Source organism: Vitis vinifera, chromosome 11, assembly GCF_030704535.1.
Source record: "Vitis vinifera cultivar Pinot Noir 40024 chromosome 11, ASM3070453v1".
NCBI classification, from domain to species: domain Eukaryota; kingdom Viridiplantae; phylum Streptophyta; class Magnoliopsida; order Vitales; family Vitaceae; genus Vitis; species Vitis vinifera.
This window is the reverse complement of record NC_081815.1, coordinates 12182349-12205965: the sequence shown is the minus strand read 5'-3', so window position 1 is coordinate 12205965 and position 23617 is coordinate 12182349. Positions and strand designations below refer to the sequence as shown.

The 23617-nt window shown below is 36.0% G+C and overlaps 1 protein-coding gene across 2 annotated transcripts in view; it reads right to left on the bottom strand.

Annotated features, from left to right (window-relative positions):
- Nucleotides 1-6979: 6979 nt before the first annotated feature.
- Nucleotides 6980-23617, bottom strand: part of LOC100258651 (L-arabinokinase) — a 96686-nt gene continuing 80048 nt past the window's right edge. For both annotated transcript variants that reach the window (XM_002266608.5, XM_019223221.2), the window contains one exon: nucleotides 6980-7396. In XM_002266608.5, coding sequence (XP_002266644.2) covers nucleotides 7274-7396 — 123 coding nt within the window. In that variant the 3' untranslated portion in view covers nucleotides 6980-7273. The remainder of the gene's footprint in view (nucleotides 7397-23617) is intronic.

Genomic DNA, 23617 nt, shown 5'->3' with positions numbered 1-23617 from the left:
GAATGAAGATGGATGATTTGGAAATGGAAACAACAAGAATGACACATGACTAACCTTCGAGCATTTACTCACCTTCAAGACAGATTGTGCACTAGACACATTCCATAATTAATACAATCATTACGAGAAGACATTCCATTATTGATAACTCATCAAAGCAAGACAACCGTTATGCATCTGTAGTCAATGTCATAATATCGTACAATCAAGTGCAATTAAGATGTTATTAAGACGCCTGAAAATGTTTATATGTAAGCAAGGATAAATAGCAACTCACAATCCAAGAAAGATATGTTGCTTTTCTTTTTTACAATCACCCTTCACTTGCTCAACCCAATTGCTGACTTAAGCATCAGAGGAGCATACCTAGACAACCCGTCCAAACGTTCTTTTATGCAGGGAACAAAGCCATTTGCACCTCAAACAGACTAGACAAAGAGACAGTTGATTGTTTCATCTTGCCCTGGAGGTCTAAATAGCCAATTATATTTGAATCGCATACCGATAACTTCAATTGAAATATTTTATTTTATTTGCAAAACTAAATTTTGTAGTATTCCAAATTTTGTCACGTATAAACTTTTGAATATATGTCACATGTCAAATGTGTGTAATTAGTAAACCCAAATTTTATTGAATTGAGAAACCACAATTTTGAAGACTGGTTTAGTGATAATTTAATTTACTGAAAATTTTGATGTGGGAATTGATCATGTCATAATATATCAAATCATATTTTTTGTAAAATTTTCATTAAATAAATAGATTTCAAATAAAACAATACTCGATGCATAAAATTTCTTAATTTTTAAAAATGATTTTAAATACAAAATTGATTAAATTAATACTAACAAGTTATGTAACTCAAAACTAATCAAATTAATATTAGAAAATCACATATCTAATTCATTCTTTGCACTAGGAAAGAACGAATTTTTCATGAACTTTTTCTTTACAAATTCATTCTCGAAATCAATCAAATTTACATTAAAAATCACATAACAGTTATTAGTTTTGTCATTTCACATAAAGTAAGATTAAATGCATTAAATTTTGTAATTTTTTAAAAATAACTTAAAATTCAAATAATGATCCAATTAATATTAAAAATGTACGGACAATAATTGATGTAGAATAACTTTGATATTTATTTTATGCGTGGAACTATATATATATATATATATATTTATTTACTATTTAAATCAAACAATACTTAATATGTTGAATTTATTAATGGTTTTAATTAATTTTTGAAATATTTTGGAACTCAAAAATAGATCCAACTAGTATTGGAAAATAATAGACAAAAACCGTTATATAATAAGTGGTGGCTTTATTGTTTCATCTATAAACAAAACTATATTTTTTGAGTTTTTTCATTAGGCAAATGTTTCTAAATCAAATGAAAGTAAATAAAGTGAGATTTGGAATTTAAAAAAATCCATACAATTAATTGTGGATTGAATAAAATCTAATGTAAAATACTTTATCCCCGTTACAATACTAAATGTGTACATATAATTAAAAACTTGATTTATTTAGATATTAAAAGTACAAACTTTGTTATTTTTAAATTCATTTAAAACAAAATATCATTAACCATTATTACTTATTGTTAAATAATTCATATTTCACTAAAAAATATTTATTTGTAAGTAAAAACCCATTTTTTAAGAAGAAATATTTTATACAATTTTTTTAAAGCATTTTTAAAAGTATTTTGTGAAATACCCTTATTTTTTAAAAATATTTTTAAAAATGTTTTTTTTGTTCCTTACCTCAAAAATAACTTTTAAAAACAAGTATAAGAAAACATTTTCAAATATTTGATGTAGCCTAGAAGTTAGTTTGAGAGTGATTCTAGAAAGCACATTTAGTTTAAAAAATGTAAACATGAACATAATTTAACTTTGCAAAATTTAGAGAGAAAAAAATTATTTGGAGTAAATACTTAATAAATTAAAATAACTATAAGTTTCTAAAAATTTTAAAGGAAAATGTGAAGAAAAGAAAATAGAGAAAAATAAAATAAAATAAAAAATAAATTCAAAATTAATAAATATCCATTTCATTTGTTTTTTTCAATGGTATAAAGATTAAATAATTTTAAAATCGAATTTTTAATTAATTTAAATTTCTTTCTATATCTTAATATTCTTTTTCCTTTGTAACCAAACATAATCTTAAGAAATTAAATTAGGTAAGTTGGTATGATTAATGAATGTATTAATTAGCAGACAGAAGGCATACAAAAATAGAAAGGAATGCAAAGGGTGTTTAGGCTGTTGAGTGATTGAGTGAAGGAACTTCATTTCATATTCACAGCCCCCTTTTCCGGGAGATGGAAATGACCCACCACAAGTCAGTGAAGTCACAACCCACATGCATATGTTCATATCTGATTTATCTAATCCATTATTTTATATCTTAAATGGGATGCTCCTGCCAAGCAACATGGCTTAGGGCCTTAGCTTTGGGTAGGGTTAGTTTTTTCAATTCAAAGAAAGAAAGAAAAAAATCTTATCTATCCTTCAAATGTCAACATCTTCTTGACCATGGGAGATACCCCAACCCAATAAAATGGAGAAGGAAAAATGAATAATCTAATTGGGGGCATGTGCAATTGAAGCCGAATGCACTAAAAATAGCTGTATGGGTGGGAATGGGTAGTGGGGTGTTTGATATCCAGCGAAGCTATAGGTGTCTTTAAGCCACAATACCATCACTTAGTTTAAGTATGGTTGGGGTAAGGGGTGCAGTGAGGGTTGTCCCCAATTGGGAGAAGAGTACATTTTCATTTTTTGCATGAGAATATGGATTTTGGGGATTTGAGGGCATAGGACCAAGGCACATGTGTTGATGTCAAGAATGGCCAAACTTTGAATATGTGGTGAATGTAGCTAACAGGGGACAGTGTCCCTAAATGTTTCCTTCAAGCAAATTGCAATGAAAGGCTTGAAGTTGAGAGGATGAAAGAAGAAAATTTTGTTTCTGTGGAGGAAGGGCAGGACTCAGCGGTCAGCAGGGGTGTTGGGTATCCTACACCAATAGATTATTCCTACTGCCATGTTTTCCCATTAGGGGTCACGCTGTCCCCCCACCCTGCTTTCTGCCCTCTGTCCTCCGCTCTCGACACTCGAACAGGGTGACCACCCAATCATCATCTCCCACGTCTCCTTCTTTTTCGCTATGTGCCTGATTTCCCCAACCCGTAGATTTCCACGTGGCACAACGTCAATGGATCACACCTCAGCCAACCCCCCTTCTTTTTTTATATTATATTTTGTATCACTTGATTCCCATTTCCATGTCGCGTGATGTGACATGGAAATACCCAATACTCACTCAACTCAAAATCCTAATTTCCATTTAATAAATGGATTAATAGATTAAATGAAATAAAATAATTTTCATTTCTCTTTAATCTTTTCCATATTTTTATTTGAAAAATAACTCATTCTTTTTTAAAATATAAATATCATTTACTACTTCAAATATTTACATATAATTTTTTTTAAAATATTATTTTTATAAATAAAAATAATAATAAAGATATTTTTATTCAAATAAAATAAAAAATATAAAAGAATAAATTTTTAAAATTAAATTTTCAATTACTTTTTAATCAAATAATCCTTTAATAATTACATTGGAAGCATTGTAACATTTATTATACAAATTCGAACCATTTCTTTAATTCTTTTAATAAATCGATTTGATGATGTTATTATGTATTTATTAACACATATAAGTGGTTAAATATGATTCTAAATTATTAAATATATTAATAAGGTTTTAATCCATTTGATTTATTTAAAATTTAAAATTTATAAAAATATTATTTTTAAAATAATTTTTAGGTTTTATTTTTAAATATTAATTATTTAATTTTGTTTATAATATATTACAATAAAAAATTTTAAATGAATTAAAATTTTAATTTCGAACTTATTTATTATTTTATTTAATATTTTAATTATCAAATATTTTTATCTTTATAATGAAATATGTGAAATTTTACTTTAATGTGGGTTTGGATGCATTTTTTATTTTCTATTTTTAAAAAATAAAAAATGATAATAACTCTTACATAAAATACACTTAAGAGTATTAAAAAAAATTTAATTAATTTTTAAGGATATAAGTCAAGTACATATTTTTTTACACGGAGTTATTATATTTTATACAAAAATTAATATTACTTTTTATTTTAAAAAATAAAACACATAAAATGTGTTCAAACTATGATTGCAACCGGGCAAGTGGTTCAAGACGATGGATAATGCAAACTTAATCCAAAATAAACAATCAACACCCAACATAATCTGATGCTTAATTCGAGCTACTCAACCCAAGCCCAAGCCAATCCCATTTCTCTAAACTTGGGTTAAGTTCCATTTTGTTGAGCTAGACTCAGGTTCATTAGGTTGTATAATTCAAAATTCACTATAATGTTTTTATTTTAAATTTTATATTTCTATGAAAATATAAATGATAAATATGAAAAAACTATATCTCTTTCTAAAAAAAAAAAATGAAAAAGTAATAATATAATATATTTTTGATATTTTTTTCTTACAAATATAAAAAAGAAAATAAATATTATTATATAAGTTAATATAGATTATAAATATTATAAAACCATTTAATCAAGTTCGGATTAGATTGAGATTGCTTGAACCTTTACGGAGTCCAACCCAAATTAAGTTGGGATTGAAAAACTTCACTTAAACCCAACTTAACTATTAAAAATGATTGTTCAAACTTGTCTAAATATCAAGTTGAGTTTGGATTACATTAGACCAACCAATCTAAGTTGCAGCCTTAATTCATATGAACACTTTGTTATTTATTTATTTTTAATTACATGATATTTATAATTATAAAAACTTTTTTAAACTATATAATTTATATATGTATAATTAATAAATTTCTATGAATTAAATGGTCATAAGTGAGTTAGGTTATAAATAAATTATTTTGACATGATTAAACAAATTAAATGAGTTTATTAATTAAATACGACCCATTTATCAAACAAGTTATAAAAAAACATGATTATATTTGATTGAATCGTATTAAAATTGCCACCCATATATATAAATATATATATATGATTCAATTTTATTTGACAGATAATGCACTTATTATAAGAAAGCATCATCTCAATGGTTAAATTCAATTTCTATGTATTATTAGTCATAGGTCAAATTTCATACCTACTCCCTATGGCATAATACCTCTGTTCAATACAAATATGGCTTTTTGAAAAAGCCTTTTTTCTACAATTATTAGTCCAAACAAATCCTTTCTTTTATTTTCATTTTCAGATGGATGGGCCAAAACATACTTTTTCCCTTAGAAAAGTTATAAATGAAAATAATTTTAAAACAATTAAAATTGATTTAAACTGTTTATTATCTTAATTAAGATATAAATAAAAATACAAAAGTTTTTTTTTTTTTTTTTTACGGCCTACATTAAGATCGACTTAAACAATTAAGTTCTAAAAAATATCTTGATAGTTTATACTCAAGTCTTACCTTTTGAGTCAAAGCAGATTTGAATTACGACGCATAGAGTTTGGCAGCTTAACGAATTTGACTGGGGGAATCAAAAAAGGAAGAGGCAGAGTTAGGAATTGGAGGGGATGGGTTGGTGGTTGGAACAATAAAATCACATGTGATATTGAGAGTGAGGGAGAAAAGAAAAGAAAAGAAAAGAAACGGGGGAAGAGGTGAAGTTGCTTTTATCCATCGATGAAGAGACACGTGTCCATGCTTTGGCCGACATCATAATCTTGGAATGCTCTCAGAAAGATTCTGGCCTTTTATATTCATCCATTAAAATGGAGAGAAAAGTAAATCTTACTTTTGTGGAAAGTAATCCACATTCTCTTTGCTTCCTCCTCGTCTCTACTCTGCTCTAAAATCCTATTTTTCTTGTATTGTGTTCACTCTCCCTTCCTTCCTCCCTCCCTCCCTCCCTCCCTCCCTGCCTCCCTCTCCTGCATATTGGGCATGAAAATTAAAATTAAGTTCTCAAAGTAACTTTTAATGGGGGTGGGGTTTTAATTTTTGGAGGATTGGTGGAATATAAGTGAGTAAGGAATTGTTGAATATCTGAGCCCATTTTGTAAACAGTCCAAGGTTCGATCATAGACTCATAGTGAGGTACATTAGTGGATTCTGATTTGGGCCACAATCATATTCACACTCACACTCACACTCACACCCCCTCTGATATGATTGAAAGAAAGAAAGCCAGAAATAGGGGAATACAGGAATTGAGGGGGGTGGGGGTGGTTTTGGATTGGGCACTTGTAAGGTGTAAGGAGATAGGAGATAAGCCAAACTGCATTAAATGCATAAGCATTTTTGCCTTCCATTGGATCCCACCACCCACCTCTCCCTCTATACTCAATTCAATAATACACATTCCTTTGATCTCTACAGCCCCCCTACCATGTGCCATCAATTCAGTTCAATTACTCCATTTCTCCATTCACCTAATAATACTTCATTCATTATCATTGTTAATATACTCCCCCTTATCATCTTCATCCATCAATCATGTGGAAAGAGGAATACATACCCAAGATAATGAAGATGACCCCAAGTGTAGAACCAGATTGTTTTGAGAATATCACTTTTGTGTGAAAAGCGTTGCTCTTTTCAGTTTTATAAAAGGGGGATAGGATTTTGTACCCTAACCCCATCCTTTTTTCTTCGATTCCGATATTTGGGACCATTTTTGTGATGCTCATTCATCTCTCTTCTTATCCAAAACTTAGGAATAAATCACCAAGAAAGCCAAACAAAAAAAAAAAAAAAAAAAACCCAATGGAAGATGAGGACAACAAGTCCACAGTACACACAAGAAAAGCTCAAGACCTTTCAACACACCATGGCTGAGTGGGCAGAGAGTTGCAACATTTTTGTTCATATAAAGAGCACATACAAATAATCCCAATTGCAACTATGTAACCTTGTACCGTCCTTTCCAAAGACAGGTACCAAGGAGCTGGATCAAAAGGTTGTCAACAGTATGTGATACACAGGATACAAGTTTATCCCTAAATCGTTTTATTGAATCAAAGAAGTTCCAAAATCAAAGCTAAGGTGTTCTCAAGAGGGATTTATTGAGTTATTATGTGTAGTTGTTAAGGTGTTCCCAAGAGGGATTTAGTAGCACTGTCCACAGACAGATAGATGCCTATTACAAGAATGAGCGATATAAATATACTTATTCTTGTTCTACCAAAGTAAAGAAATTAAATTGGGTTGGCAGGAGAGCGGCGACGAATTTTCAGATATCCAAACTTTGCAGCACCTGGTGAAGAACCCTCAAAAATGAAGGGCATAAAGCCTGTGGCATCTTTGTATCTTTGCTGAATCTGGGGATCCAAAGACAAAGGTGTAAGATAATTTCAGAACAGAAAAGATGCCAAAACAGGAATTTATCCGATTGATTTAGGACTTTGAATAGTGTATAAAATGACCTTTTTTTGTGCATGATTGGAAAAGACATGTTAAATGTTCCATTCAGTTGTCAGAGGTCTGTTTGCTTCAAACGAAAATTGATGACAAGAGTGTCGTGCAGTTGAAGAGAAAATTGGAGACCCCTCCACATTTTTTCCTTTTACTAGAAAAGGTTAATACAGTTTTTCTTTTGGAAACCCGTAACTCATTATTGCTGCAAAGGAAATGGCTTAAAAATGCAGATAAAGATATCCAATGATCGGTTGAGTCATGAAAAAGGGTATTAATAAAAATAAAAAGAAAAAGAAAATGCAAAGCACACTAATTCAAAACTCTCAAGCTTGAATCAAGGAACTATTGTTTTGATGATGTGCTGCAATTATAAAGGAATTTTCCCAGAAAAAAGAATGTATCATTAAGGAATATAGAGCCATAAAAACACAATTTTTTAGTGAAATTACTGTCATGGCTTCTGAAGTTACAAAAGCCCAGACAATCCTCCTCTCGGGCATCCAGAGATACTTCCCTCTGGAAGACCAATAAAGCTACCTGATTTGATGACTGGACTAAAAAGGAATACAAATGCGTTAGCTAGAAACACTAAAAAGATGCAAAACTTGGGAGAGGAGAAAGGCTCCAAGAACTAGCAGACCAATATCAGATGACCGTAAGAAAGGGTTATGAGTAGGGCAAGCTTGTTTTGCTACTAACAAGAAAAAAATTCCCATTTATAGTGAAATCAAAAGTTTTGCAACTTCATGTTTCCATTTCTAGTGAAAATAGAAGTTTTGTTATTTCACTAGCACCATTTGTGGGAACTTTTCTTAAAGCTTAAGCTTCTTAGCTTGAGTTTGAATAAAAAAATCCATGGAACCTGAAGGAATTCAACCTGTTGAAAGAACAGATGAAGAAAGGGTGGAGAAAGTTGCAATCCAGAATTAGCGATCAAAACTGTGGCTTAAGATGGAAAGGCAACAATGGGAATATCAACATTGGATAGAGCATATTGTCCACCGACAAATGGAGCTCCTCAAAAAGATGATACGTCGACAGATTGAGGCCTTGAACATCCTAACACAACATGATGAATTTTCAGAGAATAGCATTACAAACCATTGCGATCCCATTATTGGCTGGCCATAAACTGACAATCCTTCAAATGACCAAGCTTAGAGTTAAACAAAGTTGGGATGTAAGTACAAAGAACTGGTTGCTGAGGCCCAACAACTTAAATTACAAGCTGACTTGACCCTATGGGCACCAAAAGATGGTACTGGAACCAAATCCATGCATCACCCATCGCTCCTCATTTGCTTCAAGAGTTGCTAGCTCATTATTTGGACTATAAAAAGTTCAAACTGTATGATGGTATGGAAGACCCTGTTGAGCACCTTTACTGTTATTGACAACTGATGGCATTAAAAGGCAACCGTGAAGGGCTACTTCGACGAGTTTTTCCTGCCAGCCTGCAGGGGTTTGCTCTCATATGGTTCCAACAGCTACCTACACAGTCAATACACAGTTTCACCCAACTCCATGATTTATTCCTAAAACAGTACATTTGTAATTCCCGACCAAGGAAAAGTGTGGACTATGTTTTCAATCTAAGGTAGGCACTTGGGGAATCTGCAAGAAAATTTGTCGATCGATCCATATCAGAAATAATGCAGGTAGAAAGCAAAGATCAAAGAACTATGATAGTGGCCATCAGAAAAACCTTATCTCCAAGAAGCCCATTGCTCAGGTCATTAGCTAAAAGAAACCTCTCCACCATGGAAGAGTTGTTAGCCCAAGCCAACAGATATGCAAACATGAAGGAAGAGCTCAGAGTCATCGGCAACAAACAAAAAATTGATGGAGCAAAGTCAAGGATGGCCAAAGAGGAGCAAGAAGACCTATCTACAACCCTGAAGTGATCTTAAACATAATATCTGTAGGGAATCTTAGATTTCTTTGTTTCGTATGGATTAGGTTAGGCACATATGAATCTTCCTAGGTTTTCACTAAATCCTAAGCACAATGGAAACATAAAAATAAAAACTTTACTAGGATTTAGATCAAGTGCTATAGAATACAATACTTTAGATTTGGATGTTCTCAAATCTTTTCCTTTCGATGTAGATGAAGATCGAATCCTCTAGAAGTCTCGTACACCCGAGGTCTTCCGCCAGATGACTCTCCTTTGATCTTAGCACATCAAAGGTGGGTGCTTGGGAGAGTGGAGGCTATGATTCTCTCTTATCTCTTTGGATGGTGGAAGACAACTAACTTGAAAACCTTAACCCCTAATAGGGTTTCCTAACTAGGTTTAAGTGACTTGAGTCCACATGGGCTTGGGTCACTTAATTTAGCCCAAAATGGGTCCTAATTGATTAATTAAGCCCACAAGGTCTTCTAATCAATCAATTAACCTAATACAAAAAATTTATTCACTAACCCTTGTACAATCTTGCCTTCAATGAACCCCCTGGGCTTCCTATACCCTTTAGAGCATTTAATTTAAGCAAGTCCACTCGCTCATCAGCCTCTCTATTCAAATCTTTAAGTGAGGAGGACCCTTGAAGAGTTGGAATGTGTTCTAATTGCAAGACCCAAGGCCAATGGAGACCTAATCGATCCACTATTATTTAACCCCACATTCTGATACTTTCCTTTAGAAGAAGAAAGTTTAGAGACATCATTTCTTTTCCTCTTAAACCTTTCTACAACTAAGGGAGGATGAGGAAGGACAAATTTCCTCTTTGGTAGAATAGAATGCTTTGGCTTAACAAAGGGAATATTGGATACAAGGGAAATCGATTTGAGGGCAATGAACGTAACATAGAGTTGAAAAGGCATTTAGAAAAATCTTTTGATCCCTAAAAACATTGTTTTATCTTAAACCAACTTGCTATTTCCTCACAATAGGACTCCTCTTGGTTAGGGACTTCCACTTTCCCTGCATTTGTTCAAAAAAGGGAAGTTAATCTACATAAAATCAAAGAAGGCCTGAAAATGCAAAGGCAGGAAATGGTAAAACCTAGAGACCATGGTAGCAAGGAGACATAAGTCTCTTCTGGCTCTGTAACATTTAACTCTCATTTCCTAGATGCCGCTACTACCCCATGTTTAAATCCTTATTGGTTGATGGAGCCCCTATAATGAATCCATTCGTACCAGACTAAGGGAACATGTACCACTCGTACTGCACTTTGGATTGCTTCATAGTGAAGTATAAAGGACGTCTTCTACCATGATCCTCAAGCCCTTCATATGGTCTAGAACCACCATCGACATAATCGGTCTGATCGTGTTCATGAATAGTTGATTAGAAGTCAAGTGTAAGTAGCTAACCGGATCTTTGAACAATAGGGTAAAGGGAAGAGGTAACCCAACCTCAAAACAACCTTTGGGGAAAAACAATTTACCCTCCATAGGACTACTCCAAGATCTACATTGCTTGAATCCATAAAATACCAGCCTATTGATAGTGGAATATTAAACAATGCTCAAAACTGTTGGAAAACCGAAACTGATATGGAAAGAAATAACTTTGTAAAGCTGTAAATTAACTATTAGTTGTCAATCTTTGTATTTTTAGGAAAGTAATTGTTAGGAGTAATTCTTTCCCTTTAATCAGTGATTAAGTTTCTTGATTTGAAGGATTTGTATATGCTGTAAACTCTATAAAAGAATAATCTCAATGAAAGATTATTATTCCCGTGAAACCCTATTTTTCAACTTGGTATCAGAGCTAGCAATTTGCTTGCCAAAACCCTCTTTTTTCCTCTCTTTCAATCCCTATTCTCTTTGAAACCATGTTGGATATTTCAAACGAGTCCACTACTGTTCCTCAACCTTCTCTGAACAATCCCATCATCACTGATTCTTCAAAAATCAGTCCTACTACCTTGGAATCTCACTCTGTCCAAATCACCATGATTCGCTTGAATGGTGACAACTTTCTGAGATGGTCTCAATCAGTTCGGATGTACATCAGAGGACGTGGAAAGATGGGCTACTTGATGGATGAAAAGAAGGCTCCTGCAGTGGATGATCCGAACTATGCTATATGGGATGCTGAGAATTCCATGGTGATGACATGGCTTGTGAATTCTATGGAAGAAGAAATTAGCTCTAATTACATGTGTTATCCAACAACACAAGAGCTTTGGGAGAATGTAAATCGGATGTATTCTGATCTAGGGAATCAATCACAGATCTTTGAATTAACCCTCAAACTCGATGAGATACAACAAGAGGAGGACAACATCACAAAGTACTTCAACTCCTTGAAGCGAATCTGGCAAGACCTTGACCTCTTAAACACCTATGAGTGGAAATTTGCCGAGGATGGACGTCATCATTAGAAGACCATGGAAGACAATTGGATCTTCAAGTTCTTAGCTGACCTTAATGTCGAGTTTGATGAGGTAAGGGGGAGAATCATTGGATGACAATCCCAGCCTTCAATTGATGAAGTTTTTTCAGAAGTTAGAAGAGAAGAGAGTCGGAGGAATGTGATGCTGGGTAAGAAGGGACCTAGAGTTGCTATTGAAGGTTCAACCTTGGTTACCATGGGTGGAGGCTATAATAAAGCTGTTGCGTTTCAGCGCAAATCAGATGAAAGACCACGGGTTTGGTGTGATTTTGGCAACAAGCCTCGCCATACTAGTGAGAATTGTTGGAAAATCCATGGGAAACTTGCGAATTGGAAAGGAAAAATAGGTGACAAACCAGACTGAGCTATTATTCCTATTGCTAATGAGGCTGAGACCAGCACCTTCACCACTGAGCAAATGGAGCATCTTCTTGCACTGTTGAAATCCAACTCGACATCCGGTACTCCTAGTGTTTCTGTGGCACACACAGGTAATGAATTATATGCTCCATCTTGTCGTTTTAAATCTACTCCATGGATAATCGATTCAGGAGCATCCGATCACATGACCAATTTCTCAAACATGTTTGAATCCTATTCATCGTGTCCTGGAAATAAAAAGGTTAGAATAGCTGATGGTAATTTCTCACCTATTGCAGGAAAAGGTCTAATAAAAATCTTTGAGGGAATAGATCTTAAATTTGTTCTCCATGTTCCTAAACTTACTTGTAATCTCTTGTCTGTTAGCAAATTATCTAGAGATTCTAATTGTTGTGTTATCTTCTATGAATCCCATTGTATTTTTCAGGACCGGAGCTCGGGGAAGACGATTGGCAGTGCTAGGATGATCAATGGTCTCTATTATTTCGAGGATAATTTATCTAGTAATAAAATTGCTTAAGGACTAAGTAGTATTAGTTCTCTTTCTGTTCGTGATCAAATAATGGTTTGACATTGCAGATTAGGCCATCCTAGTTTCTCTTATTTAAAACATTTATTTCCAATGTTATTTCAAAAGGTTGATCCTTTATCATTTCAATGTGAGAGTTGTTTATTGGCAAAGAGCCAACGTAAAACTTACATTCCAAAACCCTACTATGCATCAAAACCATTTTATTTTTTTCATAGTGATGTTTGGGGACTTTCAAAAGTAACCACAATTTTAGGAAAAAAATGGTTTGTGACCTTTATAGATGACCATACACGTCTTTGTTGGGTATATTTAATGAGGGAAAAATCTGAAGTAGAAAGGATTTTTAAAGAATTTTACAGAATGATTGAAAACCAATTTCAAACAAAAATCAGTATTTTGAGATCTAATAATGGGATTGAGTACTTTAATAAAGTTTTGGAAACCTTTTCAAACGAGAAAGGAATTTTACATCAATCTTTGTGTTCTGATACCCTTGAATAGAATGGAATAGCTTAACGTAAAAATAAACACTTATTAGAAGTAGCACGGGCTATGATGTTTTACATGAATATTCCAAAATACTTATGGGGGGATGCCATACTAATTGCTTCATATCTAATCAACAGGATGCCTACAAAAATTTTGCAGTATACCACTCCTTTGGAGTGCTTGAAAAAGGTATTTCTAGGATCTTGAATCAATTCTGAATTACCCTTGAAAATATTTGGTTGCATTGCATATGTACACATTCCAAAAAGGTCAAGATTTAAGTTAGACCCAAGAGCAGAAAAATGTGTTTTTGTAGGATATACTCCTAATAAAAAGAGTTACAAATGTTTTAATTCGCTTACAAAACGTTTTTACACAACTATGGATGTTTCCTTTATGGAAAATGTCCCATATTTTACCAAAAATTTACTTCAGGAGGAGAAATTAGTGGAACCAAATTTTTGGGAAATTGTTGAACCTTCGCCTAGTATAATTCTTGATATCTCTCTTGAAAAAGAAAATAAGGAAACTAAGCCTACTGAATGCAAATATGAAATTGGTCTGTCAGAAGAAGAAATACTACGAATAAAAAAAAAATAGAAACAATCTTGAGCCTGTGGTTTATTCAAGGAAAAAAGTCCCTGGAAGAAGTAAAGACCGGCTGATCATCCCAGCACATGGTCAACCGAAAGCCCTGGGCAATGGCTCTCTAAATGCCTCAGGTAACCCTCCTTTTGTTCCTGCTCCTATACATACTTCTTCTTCTCCTGTTACTGATCTAAGTTTACTATCACACTTTGATCCAAGTCCAGAAATATCTGCACCCAAGCCTGGTTTAGGATTAGCCCCAGTTGTTCCTGCACAGGACCTTGACCTTGATCTCCCTATTGCTCTCAGAAAGGGAACCTGAGCCTGCACTAAACATCCCATTGCCAAATATATATCCTACAGTAACCTTTCTGACAACTATAGAGCATTCACTACAAATATTTCAAAACTTGTGGTACCTAGAAATATTCAGGAAGCACTAAATGAACCGAGTTGGAAATTGGCAGTGTTTGAGGAAATGAATGCCTTAAAAAAGAATGGCACTTGGGAGGTTGTAGATTTACCAAAGGAAAAAAAAGTTGTAGGGTGCAAATGGGTTTTTACGATAAAGAGTAAAGCAGATGGAAGTGTTGAGAGATACAAAGCTAGACTTATGGCAAAGGGTTTTACTCAAACCTATGGGATAGACTACCAATAGACTTTCGCCCCCGTAGCTAAAATAAACTCGATTAGAATTTTGTTGTCCCTTGCAGTAAATTCCAATTGGCCCTTACACCAATTGGATGTTAAAAATGCCTTTCTTAATGGAGACCTAGAGGAGGAAGTGTTCATGAGTCCTCCACCAGGTTTTGAAGAAAGTTTTGGAGTTGGGAAAGTGTGAAAATTGAAGAAGTCCTTATACGGACTTAAGCAGTCACCTAGAGCCTAGTTTGAGCGTTTTGGCAAAGTAATAAATCATTATGGATATACTCAAAGTCAAGCTGACCACACGATGTTCTACAAACATTCAAATGAAAGTAAAGTATCCATCTTAATTGTGTATGTTGACGATATTGTGTTAACTAAGGATGATTGCAATGAACTAAAGAAGTTGAAGCGGAAACTTGCTGAGGAATTTGAGATTAAGGACCTGGGGGCATTAAAATACTTTCTTGGGATGGAATTTGCTAGGTCCAAAGAAGGTATCTTTGTAAATTAGTGGAAATATGTTCTTGATTTTCTTGATGAGACAGGTATGTTAGGATGTAAGCCTGCTGAAATACCTATAGAGCCGAATGTAAAACTACAACCTACAAAAGCTAAGAATGTGAAGGACCGGGATCGTTATCAGAGACTTGTTGGGAGATTGATTTACCTATCCCATACACACCTTGACATAGCATTCTTAGTGAGTATGGTTAGTCAGTTTATGCATGCGCCTGGACCAAAGCATTTTGAAGTTGTTTACAGGATCCTAAGGTATCTAAAGGGGACACTAGGTAGAGGTCTTCTGTTTAAGTCACGAGGACACCTACAAATTGAAGCCTACATTGATGCAGACTGGGCTGGAAGCATAGTGGATTGAAGGTCCACCTCTGGGTACTGTTCATTTGTAGGTGACAACTTGGCTACATGGCGAAGTAAAAAACAGAACGTGGTTGCTAGAAGCAGTGCTGAGGTTGAGTTTAGAGCTGTAGCTCATGTTATTTGTGAGATTATGTGGATAAGAAGATTACTGGAAGAGTTAAAGATGACAGGTTCATCTCCTATGAAGTTGTATTGTGACAACAAGGCAGCAATTTTAGTAGCTCACAATCTGGTTCTCCATGACCGCACCAAACATGTGGAAGTGGACAAACATTTCATTAAAGAGAAGATAAACAACGGATTGGTTTGTATGACCTATATCCCTACTGAGGAACAAGTGGCTAATGTCTTCACCAAAGGACTACACAAGAGGCAATTCGATTTTCTAGTTGGCAAGCTGGCTATGGAAGATATCTTTAAGCAAGCTTGAGGAGTGTTGGAAAACCGAAACTGATATGGAAAGAAATAACTTTGTAAAGCTGTAAATTAGCTATTAGTTGTCAATCTTTGTATTTTTAGGAAAGTTATTGTTAGGAGTAATTCTTTCCCTTTAATTAGTGATTTAGTTTCCTGATTTGAAGGATTTGTATATGCTGTAAACTCTATAAAAGAATAATCTCAATGGAAGATTATTATTCCCGTGAAACCCTATTTTTCAACTAGAATTCCTTGACAAAACCACATGACCTCATCTTCTTGTACCTTTTTGCCATCATTCATGGAAAAGAATTAAGAGATAAGCGAAATGAAAACAAGAAAAATTTAAGCACAAGGCTTAGCACAAGGAAAAACTGACCTGACGAAACCATTGAGAAAATTTCCAAGAATGATAAATGAAGAGGAAACATCATTAAAGGACCTAAAGAAGATATTAGCTCTCATTGGGGAGCTAATCCTCTAGTTACATATTAAAGTCTTTAATGCGTAGACCTTTTTTTTTTTCATTATTATTATTATTATTATTTGATTTTTTATTTTTTTATCAGCAAGGACTTCTCCTAAAAACTAGGGATATGGATAACTCTAAAGAATAATCCAAAACAACAAAATAAAAGAGTCCTAATCCAAGCCGACCTTATTTATTTTGAATGCCTAACGAATAAAGTACTAACTAATAGATAAAATAAAAACTCATAATTATCTAACTAACAAATAAGATAAAAAAAAAAAAAAACTCATAATTATCTACACTCCCCCTCAAGCTGGGCAAAAAATATTCAGCATGCCCAGCTTGCCAACCATATGCTTGAAGTTGCTTCTAGACAGGCCTTTTGTTGAAACATCCACAACTTGCTCTTTTGTAGGCACGTAAGAAATGTCTAAGACTTTACTCTCGATCTTCTTCTTAATAAAATGTCAATCAACTTCAACATGTTTGGTTCTATCGTGGTGAATTGGATTTCGTGAAATTTCTAAAGTTGCCTTGTTGTCACTAAAAAACTGCATTGGCTGGTGTACTCCTATTTTTAGCTTTTCCTACATTTGTTTAATCCACAAACCTTCACAGATTCCATGAGCAATTGCATAAAACTTGGCTTCGGCACTACTTTTAGCCACCACACTTTGCTTTTTACTTCTCCATGTTACTAAATTTCCCCAAACATAGGAATGGTACCCAGTAGTTGAATGCCGATCACTTTCTGACCCTACCTAATCAGCATCTGTGTAAATTTTGACTCCTCTTTCTTCATTTTTTTCTAAAAAATAGCCCCTTACCGGGAGTAGTTTTGAGATATCTTAGCATATGATCTTTAGTGGGCAAATGCATATGTTGACTAACACGATTGACTGCAAAGGCAATGTTTGGGTGAGTATGAGACAAATAAATCAGCTTACCAACCAGGTGTTGGTACCTCCCTTTGTCGACTGACATTTTCTCATCTAAATTTTCTTCCCTCTTGTTAACTTCCATAGGTGTATCCGCATCCCGGTTTCTTCAAGAAGATCTAGTGTGTATTTTCGTTGACACACAACAATTCCCTGTGTGGTTCTCGCCACTTCCATTCCTAAGAAATACCTTAAGAAGCCGAGGTCTTTAACTTCAAACTCATTTGCCAAAACTCTCTTCAACTTCTCTATTCCGTCTATGTCATCCCTTGTAAATATAATATCATCTACATACACGATTAGTATAACAATTTTTCCATCAACCGAATGTTTGTAGAACATAGTGTGATCAGCATGTCCTTGACTATATCCGTGTCTTCTTAGCACGTGGGAAAACCTTCCGAACCAAGCCCTTGGGGATTGCTTTAGACCATAAATAGATTTGTTTAACTTACACACCTTTTTGTTACCTTGGTCATCAAAGAATCTGGGTGGAAGTTCCCTATACACTTCTTCAACAAGCTCTTTGTTCAAGAAGGCATTCTTGATATCAAGTTGATAAAGTGGCCAATCAGAGTTAGTTGCCAAAGAAAGAAAGATCCTTATTGAATTTAGTTTTGCTACTAGAGCAAATGTTTCAGAATAATCAATTCCAAAAGTTTGAGTGAATCCTTTCGCTACAAGCCTGGCCTTGCATCTTTCAATCTTCCCATTTGGATTATATTTCACCGTAAAAACCCATTTGCAACCTATGAAAAGAGAGAAAAGGGAGAATCCTTAACTTTTGTTGTTGAAAAACTGTTAATAATACACATTGGACTTGGGTATATATATACATGTTAGTGGGACCCACAATATAATAAGGAAAGAAAAGGAAAAGGAAAAGGAAAACTAAATAACCTAAATAACTGTACACTATCTAACACTCCCCCTCAAGTTGGAGCATATATGTTATATGCACTAAACTTGTTACAAATGTATTTAATTCTAGGACCTCTGGGAGATTTAGTAAAAATATCTGCTAGTTGATCATTTGAATTGACAAAACTAGTCGCCACATATCCTGATGCGATCTTCTCTCTAATGAAGTGACAGTCAACTTCAATGTGTTTGGCCCTTTCATGGAAGACTGGATTGGATGCAATATGCAAAGCGGCTTGGTTGTCACAGATGAGCTTCATCTGTTCATCCTTTCCAAATCTCAACTCCCGAAAAAGATGTTTTAGCCATATGAGTTCACATGTTGCTAGAGCCATAACTCGATACTCGGCTTCAGCACTAGATCTGACCACTACATCTTGTTTCTTACTCTTCCAGGATATTAGGTTACCTCCAATAAAAACACAATACCCGGAAGTGGAACGTCTATTTGTGGGTGAGCCAGCCTAATCTGCATTTGTGTAACCAACAACCTGGGTATGACCTCTGTTCTCGTACAACACACCTTGGCCTGGTGTGCTTTTGATATATTGAAGAATGCGGATTACAGCATCCCAATGGCTATCATATGGTGACTGTAGGAATTGACTAACAACATTGATAGGAAAAGAAATGTCTGGACGAGTAATGGTGAGGTAGTTCAGTTTACCTACAAGTCCCCGATATCTCCCAGGATCTCCTAAAGGCTCCCCTTGTCCTGGTATAAGCTTGACATTTGGATTCCTAGGAGTGTCTACCGGTTTACAGTCTAACATACCGGTTTCTTCCAAGATGTCTAAAGCATACTTCCTCTGGGAAAGAAGCACATCGGAATTGGATTGAGTTATCTCAATCCCTAAGACATACTTGAGTTTCCCCAAGTCTTTAGTCTGAAAGTGGGTGAAAAGGTGTTGCTTTAGTTTCTGAATACCATTTTGATCACTGCCTGTAATGACGATGTCGTCCACAAACTACCAGATAAATACACTGCCCCGAAGAGTTATGATGATAGAAAATGGAATGGTCTGCTGTACTGCGGAACATGCCAAACTCCTGAACAACAGAATTAAAACGGCTAAACCATGCTCGAGGAGATTGTTTCAAAACATATAGAGAACGGCGTAACCTGCACACTAAACCAGACTCCCCTTGAGCAACAAAACCAGGTGGTTGCTCCATATAAACTTTCTCAGCAAGATCCCCATGAAGGAAAGCATTTTTATTATCTAACTAATAAAGAGGCCAAGAACGCATAGCAGCCATGGAGAGCAATAGACGAACAGAAGCTATCTTGGCAACAGGAGAGAAAGTGTCACCATAATCAGAACCATAAACTTGAGTATAACCTTTAGCAACTAAGCGGGCCTTAAGGCGATCAACCTGACCATCAGGGCTAACCTTAACTATGTAGACCCAACGACAACCAACTGTAGATTTACTAGAGGGTAAAACAACAAGATCCCAAGTGTCATTGGAGTATAAAGCAACCATTTCATCTACCATTGTCTGTCGCCAACCTGGATGGAAAAGAGCCTCAGGGGTGCTCTTGGGAAGAGAAACAAAAGATATAGTAGAAACAAATGCAGAATAGGGTGAAGATAATTGATGGTAACTCAAAAAATTGTAAATGGGATGAGGATTACGAGTAGATTGATTACCTTTCCGAAGAGCAATGGGTAAGTTAGCAGAAGGAAGCAGAGCCGGGGTAGGAAAAGCCGAAGGGATAGGAAGTGAGTCAGCAGGTACCTCGGCCAAAGAAGGAGGAACAGCGACACGATGACGGCGATGATAAACCTGAAGTGAGCGAGAAGGCACTGCATCAGGTGGGGAGATAATGGGAAGGGGTAAGACTTTAGAAACAGGAAGAGACTCAGAGGTGGAGAAGAACGGTGAGTCCTCAAAGAAAGTGACATCAGCGGAGAGAAAGTAGCGATGAGTCTTAGAGGAATAACAACGATAACCCTTTTGAAGTCTGGAATATCCCAAGAAGATGCATTTTGTGGCTTTGGCAAAAAGTTTGTCCTATCTAGGAGTAAGAATATGAACAAAGCAAGTACAACAAAAAACACGAGGAGGAAGGAAATAAAGTGGTTGGTCAGGGAAAAGAAGGGAATGAGGAATTTGATCGTGTAATACAGATGAGGGCATATGATTAATCAAATAACATGCTGTAAGAACAACGTCCCCCTAAAAACGAAAAGGAACATTACATGGAGAAGGAGAGTACGAGCTGTCTCAACAAGATGTCAATTCTTACGTTCAGCTACCCATTTTGTTGAGGAGTATGAGCACAAGAAGACTGATGAAGGATCCCATGTTGGGACATAAATGAAGTGAATGGTGTAGAAAAATATGCCCTGGCATTATTACTGCGCAACACACGAATAGAAATATTGAACTGGGTTTGGATTTCAGCATAAAATTTCTGGAAAATAGAGAATAACTCAGCTCGATTTTTCATTAAAAATAACCAAGTACATCGAGAATAGTCATCAATGAAAGTGACAAAATACTGAAATCCTAAAGTAGATGCGGTCCGACAAGGACCCCAAACATCAGTGTGGATAAGTTCAAAAGGAGACTTTGCCCGATTATTCAAACGCTTTGGGAACAAGACACGAGTATGTTTCCCAAGCTGACAGGACTCACACGCAAGCGACGACAAAGATGAAAAACGAGGGACCATTTTCTGGAACTTGGATAGACTAGGGTGGCCCAGGCGATTGTGGATGAGGAGGGGAGCATCAGTGGAAATGCAAACTGCAGGAGTTGAAGGCGAGGTGAGGTGATAGAGGCCTTGAGACTTACGTCCTATGCCAATCGTCTTCCCCGTACTCCGGTCCTGCAAGGTCACAAATTTATCAGAGAAAGTGATAGAACAGTTAAGAGTGCGAGTTATTTTGCTGATGGAAATAAGATTAGAAGGACACTCGGGGGGATAAAGGACAGAATGGAGAGGTAGGGAAGGGAGAGGATGACCTAAACCAAAACCTTTAGCCATAGTTTGGGAACCATTAGCTAAAGTAACAGTAGGTAAGATAGAGGTAGTAGTAATAGAAGAGAAAAGATCCTTATTACTAGATATGTGATCAGAAGCGCTAGAATCTAGAATCCAAGGTCCAAGAGAAGATGTGTAGGTAAGACAAGCAGAAGCATTACCAGTCTAGGCAACAGAAGCAACAAAAGCTGACTTGGTGGCCTGATAGCGGAGATAGTCATCATACTCACTGTCAGTGAGGGAAATACCCTGAGATGTGGAGGAACTGGGAGGCTGAGGCGGCTAAGGATGAGATGACTAGGCCACGTGGGCAGTGTGGGAAGGCCGCCCATGTAACTGATAACACCGATCACGAGTATGGCCAAGCTTATTGCAATAGGTGCAATGAGGACGTTGACCTCTACCTCGGTTACCACTGCGTCCTCCTCGAGAGTTAGTTTGAGAAACTAACATAGAATAATCTGAAGTGTTATCAGATGGCAAAGTTTGAGTGGAGGAGATACGAAGGAGGCGAACAAACACATCATCCAAGGATGGAACGGAGGAACTACCAAGAATCTGATCGCGGACGGTCTCAAGATCTGGACGGAGGCCAATAAACGTAAGAACCATGAAGAACTTGTCAATCTGTGTTCGTTGATCCCCAACATCAATAGTAAGAGGCATCACGGTCAAGAATTCCTCCTTAAGAGAGGCAATCTGACCAATATAAGTAGATAAATCCATGTCTTGTTGTTTGACATTGACAATAGAAGAAGCCACCTTATAAAGACGTTGGATATCATTCGTGTATAATCCTTTTGCCTGATTCCAAAATTTAAAGCATGTTTTGTAGGCCCGAAGATGAAGCAGAATCTTAGGATCAATTGATTGCCATAACACACTATATAACTGTGCATCTATCTTCCTCCATTGTACTCTGTCAACCTCAGGGATATCCGCCTCCTGTGTAACAAGGTGATCCTCATAACCTTGACCCATAAACCAAAGCTCCACAGAGGCAGACCAGGACAAATAATTTTCACTGCCAACCAATTTCTCCGAAGTAATCATAGGAGATCCAGATATGACAGAGGAAAAAGTGAAACTTTTAGTAGCCATATCTACTTATCTGGAGAACGAAATATGTTTAGATCGAAGAGAGCCCTAATACGGCTTCAGATCGCAGTTGAAAGAAGAAAAACCGAGGATCCGCGGCTGTGAGAGACCAAATAGTAAAGAAAAACAAATGTGACACTACTGGAAGGGTAGAAGAACACTTCCTAAGACACGTGCAGGGCTCGGGGTGGAGAGGAAGTCAACGGAGGTCGTCGGAAAGGCTGTTTAAAGGGCCGACGGAGACAAAAAAACCCCAAAAAATGCACTTGCAGGGCTCGGATGGCACAAGCACAGATGGAGGGTGGCTAGATGGCATCAGGTGAGGCTGGAGGTGGAAGCGCGTGGCCGGAAAGTGCTCCATGCGCCCTCAAGCGCCGGCGCGTGAGGTTTAGGCCGTCGGAGAAGAAACGCACGCGGTCGGCGCGTGGTTGAGAATCTCCCTTCGGTGCTTTGAGAAAACTTGAAGATCTCCTCTTTGCGCACCTGATGGTATGGTCAGTGTCGGAAAAGGACTTCGCCGGAAAAGTCGCCAGTGGTGAGGGTTTTTTGACGGCGATACAGTTGATCGGAAAGCTTTAGGAGATGGGAAAGGTGACCGGAATGAAACACGGTCACTGAAAGATTTCCCAGAATGGATTCACGGATAAACTAGAAATAATTAGGGTTTTTTTTTTTTTCTCCCTAGGCTCTGATACCATGTGAAAAGAGAGAAAAGGGAGAATCCCTAACTTTTGTTATTGAAAAACTGTTAATAATACACATTGGACTTGGGTATATATATACATGTTAGTGGGACCCACAATACAATAAGGAAAGAAAAGGAAAAGGAAAAGTAAATAACTTAAATAACTGTACACTATCTAACACAACCCACTAGATGTTTACCACCTGGTAAATCAACAATTTTCCATGTATTATTTTTCTGCAAGGCTTTCATTTCCTCTATAACAGCTTCCCTCCATTTTGGGTTTTTCAAGGCTTCATGTATATTCCTTGGCATTGTTTCTTTAGAGGAAATATGGGTAACAAATGCTTGAAATGAGGTTGATAGCTTGTGGTATGAGACAAAATTTGAGATTGGGCGTTGGGTACACGATTTTACTCTCTTTCGAAGCGTTATTGGCTTGTTTAAGTTGTCACCTGTTTCCTCACAAGTTTCACCTTGAACATCAAGTGGACTGTTGCTGTCAGATTTTGGTTCAATCTCCAGTTCAGATTTTAAGTCAACTCGTGATGTGTTGAGCTTTATTTGTTGAGAAGGTTGCCGTTGAGAATAGACACAGAGCTGTTGTTTTGGTGGTTCTGTAGGTAGTGAATTAGTATCTTCCCCTGTAACAGAATTTTCAAGTATTAATGGCACTCTAGATTCAGTTATGATGGGTGATTCAGGTAGTAATGGTGGCAGTTGGTCGGCTGGT